General features: G+C 43.4%; 1 protein-coding gene across 1 annotated transcript; it reads left to right on the top strand.

Moving 5' to 3' along the window:
* Positions 1-2,583: 2,583 nt before the first annotated feature.
* On the top strand, positions 2,584-7,689 carry LOC102313275 (zonadhesin; the record flags this gene model as incomplete). The annotated part of the gene is made up of 8 exons (XM_042217721.1): positions 2,584-2,859; positions 4,820-4,968; positions 5,436-5,564; positions 5,651-5,789; positions 5,989-6,130; positions 6,531-6,727; positions 6,916-7,054; positions 7,598-7,689. Coding segments are annotated over exons 1-8 (1,164 nt in total), but the record flags the coding sequence as incomplete, so codon positions are not given.
* Positions 7,690-7,696: the final 7 nt, after the last annotated feature.

Below are 7,696 nucleotides of genomic sequence, written 5' to 3'. Positions count from 1 at the left end.
CACGTTCCTCCCTGTCCAGTATGTGTACATCCTCATCATTGAAAGAGTGTCCACTGGCCTGTAGGTGTAAATAGACTGCAGAGTCCTGGCCTGATGAGGTGGCTCTTCTGTGTTTTAGCCAGATTGTTTGGTTTCCCTGATGTATAAATCCTGACAATCCTACTGGCACTTAACAGCGTACACTATGTTACTCTGTTTGTGTCGGGGGACCCGATCCTTGGGGTGGACCAATTTTTGGCGCAGCGTGTTTTGGGGTTTAAAAGCCACAGAGACCCGGTGTTTAGAAAAAATGCATCTCAACTGCTCCGATACTCCTGACATACTCCTGACATGTACGGGATAGCTATAGGTCACTATATAGTCAGCGGTTGTCCTTCTCTCCTGGAGCTTTCTTTAGGTGGCTTTTCTTTAGGTGGTAGTAGGAGGACGCAATGTGCAGACACTCAGAGGCGGAACGTAAACTGAAAAGGGTAACAAAACTAGGAATACAAAATACACTTACACAGATAGAAAACGCAGCTAGATAAGGGTAGATCGCAACGCGGACACAGAGAAACACAGGGCTTAAATACACGGAGGGAGCAATCAGGGAATGGGTAATAGGAGGGAAACACAGCTGAGGAAAACCAGGCCTAACGAGACAAAGGAAGCACAACCAGATGCATTTACATGAGACACGGACTTTCAAAGTAACACAGGAAACATAACACAGACTGAACTTACAGACACAGACTCATAGGCAAGCACTACAGAGGGAACAGAGACGTGGAACCAGGGCAGACACAGACACTGACTGGACACGGGGATATAGCAGGCAGGGGAGACAGCAACTAAGGTTTACACAGAGACATAAACCATAAGACAGAACTCTAACAAAGAAAACAAAGACTAGAAATGATAAATAATATAATAAACTCAAAACCTTGGGTCAACGACCCAGGCATCCTAACATTGGCAGCCGTTGTCCTTCTCTCCTGGATCGGCTGGAGCTTTCTTTTGGCGCCTTCCCAGCTTTGACAAAAGTCCAGCTGGGATAACCACATTTACTCAGGGCCTTCTTGATGTGATGTTCTTCTGCCTCCCTGGCCGCTGTGTCTGTGGGGATGGTGTTCGCTCTGTGTTGTAGCGTCCTGATTAGGGATGAGTATCATTTAGGTTTTATCCGATACCGGTGCCAAACCAGTACTTCTGAAACGGTGCCGGTGCTTAAACGGTGCTCGAACCAGTGTTCGAACCAGTGCTTAAAGAATGGAGAACAAAAACTTTGTCCAAAAACCTCTTATGTTTTTATTTTTTGCAGTTTCTTTTTTTCTGCAAAATGATAACCAAGTTAGCCTTTTCTGTTGATACAACATGAAGGGAGTATCTGCCATCAAACAAGAAGACGGCCGCATGTAACACCGACAGTGTTTGCTAGTTCACCTTACGTGCATTAATTTAATAATGTGGTTGGCCTACTCAACGTGAATTACATACGAACAACAGTAAGCTACTCACCCAGAGAAGAACGGCTGCTGCCGCCACCATCATCATTTTTGCTACACTGGCAGGGCTAGGGGCCAGGACTCTCCTCTTCGGGGATGTTGCTAACTCCGGGTCAATAACAGGCACCACACCCGCAGTAGATGTGCTTGGTGCGAGGTCTTGCAGCAAGCTATCAAATACAGTGCATTTCTCAGCTTTTAAAAAAACGCTATGCATCGCCAAGTGTTTCATCAGATTCGAGGTGTTACCTCCTTTGCACAGTATCACCTTAAAGCACTTGTTGCAGGCTGCTGAGTTTGCATCTTTTGCTGTGAAGTACAGCCAGACTTTTGACCGCTTCGCCTGGCTCTAAAAGAACATACGTACCTGGCCCTGCCTACTATCCTCGGAAACGTAAAATGATTGGCTAGAATCTAAAGTGTATCACAGCTCAGGAAAAAAAAGCACCGAAATAAAGCACCGAAATGTGCGCTGCTTTTCGGTCTGGTTACTACCGTTTATGTCACCGGTACCCATCCCTAATTGGGAGTGGACCTAAGGGGGCGGTGGACCCCCTAATGTTCCTCTCCATTATCACATGAGCCACGGTTAGAAAACAGGTGTGGGTCACAATCAGCACAGGTTTCGGGTGAATCCATTGTGAGACCTAGCCTCAGCCTATCATGTGACTTACTGAGGTGAAATGACCCAGGATGTGAATGGGTGTTAAGGCGTCTGGGAAGGATCTCAAAACTGCATTATAGATGGCAGACAGTCGGTGTCGTAAACCTGTCCCACTGTTGAAAGATGGTCATTCACAATGGACATAGATGGCTTCTTTCACTCCTCTTTCAAACTATCTATCTTCTCTGTCCAAAATGTGGACATTGGCATCCTCTTAGGGACACTCCCAATAGGGCTTAAAAGTCTGTGACTGTCCACCAGTTGCTCTTAGAACTGAAGAAGCTGAAGAGGTGAAATGTCTTAAAGAAAAGTCCAGACACTTTTCTTTCCAAGGTTCTTAGACTACGATGACCTGGATGGCTGAGAACCTTCACGGAAAAATCTGCCTTAAATTCTTGAATACATCAATACATTACATTCGTATCAAAATGCCAATATACCATTTATCTCTTGTTATTTTCTTTAGGTACATCCACGTGCATAGCATCTGGCGATCCACACTACACCAGCTTTGACAAACGCAAATATGACTTCATGGGCAACTGCAGCTATCTGATGTCTAGTCCATGCAATGACACAACTGTGCCCTACTTTGAGGTCCATACTGACAATGAAAACCGGTATAACAGGCCGACCATCTCCTATGTGAATGCCGTACATGTATACGCACAGATGATAAAGATCTCCATTCTCAAAGGTGGCACTGTGCAGGTAAGAAATAAAAGAAGGAAGGAAAACCAATCACGCTATCACGTTATCAGGCACTACTGCATTACAAACAAACATCATTCTGTGGTACAAATCACTGCACATGCTCAGGAACACTTCTGAAAACCACTGCAATAGACCATGGAAAGACACTTGCACTTACACTTACCACTTTGCACATGTTCAGGACTTGAGTGATCACATTTGTTAATCACTCAACTGGCACTGGTTTCGCTAGCTACCAGTGCTAGCTAGCGAAACCTGGCTAGCACTGGTAGCTAGCCAGGTTTCGCTAGCTACTAGTGCCATCGGAATGACAATAGTTCAATAGTTGGATCTTGATCCTAACATTCAGGGACGTCGAGTTCCAAAGAGATAGGTCCTTCTCTCACCCCAACCAGTCGCAGCAGATGGCCGCCCCTCCCTGAGCCTGGTTCTGCCGCAGGTTTCTTCCTGTTAAAAGTCGCCTTTGTCGCCAAAGTGCTTGCTCATAGGGGGTCATATGATTGTTGGGTTTGTTCTCTGTATGCATTATTATAGGGTTTACCTTCAAATATAAAGCACCTTGAGGTGAATGTTGTTGTGATTTGGTACTATATAAATAAAATTGAATTAAATTGAGTAGAACTGGAAACATCGGAAGACTTCGGCCGCCTTCCCTACTCTGAAGTCGCATCCTTGTCTGATGCCAGTATTGATCTTGAAGAAATCCGTTGAGAAATCATCTCTCCGGACGCAGCAGCGGGAGTTGGAGTAGAGACCACAAAAGGCATCTACAAACTTGCTGGAGGACTTCATATTGAAGTTAGATAGCCCTTAGAGTCAGCCGGTGGACGCTGTCAAAAGCCGTCTGAAAGTCGATGAAATTAATAGAAATCTTCTTTTGGTATTACGATGTTTGTTCAATGATCATGCGGCGGGTGAAGATTTGGTTGACTCAGGACTGGCCACTCCGAAAGCCAGTCTGCTCTTCTCCCAGTCGTTCGCCCACTGCACATCATAGCAAACTCAAAAGAATGAGGAAAAACCCTTTGCCGGGTACCGACAGCAATGTGATGCCCTGCCAGTTGTTACAAATCACCTTCCTTCCGAAGTTTGATGATGACTGGGATCCACTGTAATTGAGCATTTCAGGGAGGATCTCGTCCAGGCCAGCGGCCTTTCCACTCTTGAGGAATCGGATCGCTTTCTTGACTTCGGCGTGTGTTTGACTCAACATTGGTCTTGCTCAGCTAGGGTGAGCGGGATTCGTCCATTTTTCTCTTGGATTTGGATGCAGCAGCCACCGCGAGCCCCAGTTAGATTTCGTACAATGCAACATAAGGTTCAGGTATCGTTCGGCTGCTTCTTGGGCTTCCATGCCTTTGGTTTAGATCCACTCTCACTTGTCACACCAACTGCATTTCACCTGTCCGACAAGGTCTTAGTATGTGGCCGTGGCCCTCTTATGCTGCTCTGCAGGAGCATGCGGGTCAGAGGCCAGCTGGTCCTGAACCAACTTCACCATACAACTTTGAACGAGAACCGGTTTGGGACTGGCAACGGCGGAGTTGATGTAAAGAAAACAAACATATAATAACATCAAGAAAGGCTTCCATACGACATCACCAAAACCAACTACACCCAAACCAAGAACTCCTGGGCCAACTACACCCAGACCCACACAAACAATTCAAAGACCGGTTGTGATTTTGTTGCGTTAATGTAACACAGCTATAATAGTGCCCATGTGCCAATTGTTATTGAAATGGGTTAGAGTGGAATCAAGTTGAAAATAATCAATTTTTATGTTGTTCTTCTTTCTTTTTTTGGTCTTAATCTGTTGTTCAGCCATCATTGGCATGATGAGGGAACATTTCTTTTTAGTTACAGTTAGTAATGTTGTGACATGGGTAATTCGAAAATGAAAATGTTGGCTAATAATTGACCAGATTTGATGTACTGTGCCTATTTCCCCATACAGGTTAATGGGACCAATGTCAATCTGCCACTGTCCCCGGCCCCTGGTATTTCTGTGTTCAAGTCAGGAAAACACTACACTGTCTCCATGAACTTTGGTGTGACGGTTCGCTATGATGGAAACGCCTTCATGGACATCAAAGTAATCGAAGAGTGAGTGAAGACCAAATTCATGGTTTCCTTATAAAGTGGTGTTTTAATCACAAGTTCACCAGTCCAGAAATCTACATCCATACTGATACAACTAAAACTATAACGCATATTCATATACTGAACATGAATCCTTTATCTGTAAGGAGTAGTAAGGTGATAAAGGCAGAGACACAGCTAGGATATTTTATTTAAACAATTTAGCAGGGGCAACACAAACAGCTCCCTCAAAATTTCAAGATAAAATCACACAAAACTTCTAATTTCCTGACTAGTTAATTCTATGCTGATGCTATCAAACGCATCAAATGTACATGTCTGAACTTTTAGTCTTACTAATGTGTGGGGTTTAGTCTACTGCTGAAAAGAAACTTGGCTGCAATTAAAACACGTTGTAAGACGTAGTTCTGGCTGACTTGTTAGTCTTTCTTGCATAAGACTCTAACACAATCATTTTCTGTAATCTGCAGCTATCAGAACAAGCTGTGTGGCCTGTGTGGCAACTATGATGGAGATACCAAAGATGACTTCCGCAAACCAGATGGAAGCTTAGCTGAAAATGCCAATGACTTTGGACACAGTTGGAACATGAATCCAGAGTGAGTATTGCAGAGATGCAAGTGTAAAGAAACATTTACCATTGACAAAAGACAAATGTTCTTAAGATGATGGTCTGTCTTGACAGATGTAATAAGAAACCCAACACTACCATCCCTGGGTGCAATGAAGAAGAACAGGAACTGTATGAAAGCTCTGGATATTGTGGCATTCTGCTGGACAAAAATGGACCTTTTGCTGTGTGCCATCCCAAAGTCAACCCCAATGTATGTTCATGTAGAGGATAGTGCACATATAATGAACAAATGTGGAACCGGTCCTTATTCTGAGCTTGTTGTATTTGTGTATGTGTGTGTGCATTCAGGGTGAAAATGTGATATTAGTAATAGTGGAATAATTTGAATATGTGGTTTTAGATGGTCACACAATATAAAGCATTGTAACAAAGTGATTGTTTGTTCTCAGAATTACTTCAGGGACTGTGTCTTTGACTTGTGTGAGCTGGATGGTGCCAAGCCCATTTTGTGTGAAGCCATTGAAGCCTATGTCAATGAATGCCAAGATCGTGGGGTCAACCTTGGACCATGGAGGAATGAAACCTTCTGCCGTGAGTATTGGAAGGACAAATGATTTAATTTAGTAGTAAAATATCTTTAGGTATATCATTAGGTAAAAATCAGCTTGGCTGAGTAGTTGGGAGAAAATAACACAAAGAAGTTTATGTCAGTTTTGACTTGTGGAAGAGTACTTCATACGGGCTTCCTACTCACTAAAGATAACTGAGGGAGTGCTGCTTTAGCATACCTAGTTGGGCAGACAACATATGCCAAGAGGCTGCAGGAGACTGGGTTACCACCAAACTCAAACAATCTAGTTACACGGAAGACAACACAGCTGGAAGTGCCAAAGACGTATCTCTTTTCTTGTGAAAAGCTGTCATTTTCTATTTTAACCAGCACATACTTTTGTTTCCTATCACTAACTTCAACCTCTTGTGGTCTGCTTAGCACTGAGCTGTCCCCCAAACAGCCACTACGAACCTTGTGCAGATCCTTGTCAGGAAACATGCTTTGGAAAACCCCCCTCCTGCTCTGGTCCCTGCTCTGAGTCCTGTGTGTGTGATCCCAGCTATGTCCTGAGTGCTGGCAAGTGCGTTAAGGAGAACATGTGTGGCTGCAACCACACGAACGGCCAGTATTATGAGGTATGGTGAAGTGGGTCTGATAGGCCGGCAGTGAATCATTTGGTCCTTTGTATTTCAAGTCAGGTCACTTGCAGTCTCTTTATGTCCTCTCTAAAACAACATTTTCATACATACATGCATAAAATGATCTACAAAGAATCATCTGTGCCTGCTATGCTTAATTGTCAATTTTGTTGTCTGTTTGTCAGCCTGGAGAGGAGTTTTTTGAGGAAGACTGCAAGCGAAAATGTTGGTGTGGTGCAGCTGGAATTACCTGTGAAGCCTCTGAATGCCCCCCAATGCATGAATGTAAACTTCAGGATGGAGAGCTGGGCTGCTATCCTACGAGTATGTTTGTAATGTTCACACCTAAAAACACAGCAAAGCTGTAGCCATTATATTCTAAGTAGGTTTCCAGATCTCATGGGTTGGACTGCCAACCTGAAAAGTTTTGCAACTGTGTTTGATGTGATGCTGTAGACTTTGTCAAAGTTCTCAAACTAGCATTTTCTATCCCTGCTCTAATATACATAATTAGACTGAGTAATGGAAGATAGAGAAGCACAACCCACAGGCGTCTTTTACTTTCAATAACAGTGAAATATTTATGTGTGTGTTGCTATTATGTTTCTTTTGCTCTCTTCTGTACAGTTTGTCTATAACAACACTTGTTACATGCATTTCTTTATAATGCAAAATCACAGAGTTGCAGAAAAGAAATTGAAATAATACAAATTTTTGTCTAGTCAGGAAATGATATATTCCTTGCATCTATTTTAATGCCAGTATAAGTCCAAAGCAGCAGTGAACTGCACTGTTATTAGGTAATTGTTCTACAGTGGCTTCATCTGTGTTTCAGTCTGATGTTCCTGATGTTTTTCCCTCTCTCAGGTTTTCAGGATTGTGTAGTTTCTGGGGATCCACACTACAACACCTTTGACAAGAAGTACTACAGCTTCATGGGAACCTGTACTTACACACTGGCCAGAG

The sequence above is a fragment of the Haplochromis burtoni genome, unplaced genomic scaffold, assembly GCF_018398535.1.
Source record: "Haplochromis burtoni strain Fernald_Lab_line unplaced genomic scaffold, NCSU_Asbu1 Contig_2718, whole genome shotgun sequence".
Lineage (NCBI taxonomy): Eukaryota > Metazoa > Chordata > Actinopteri > Cichliformes > Cichlidae > Haplochromis > Haplochromis burtoni.
This window is presented reverse-complemented; position numbering and strand designations above follow the sequence as displayed.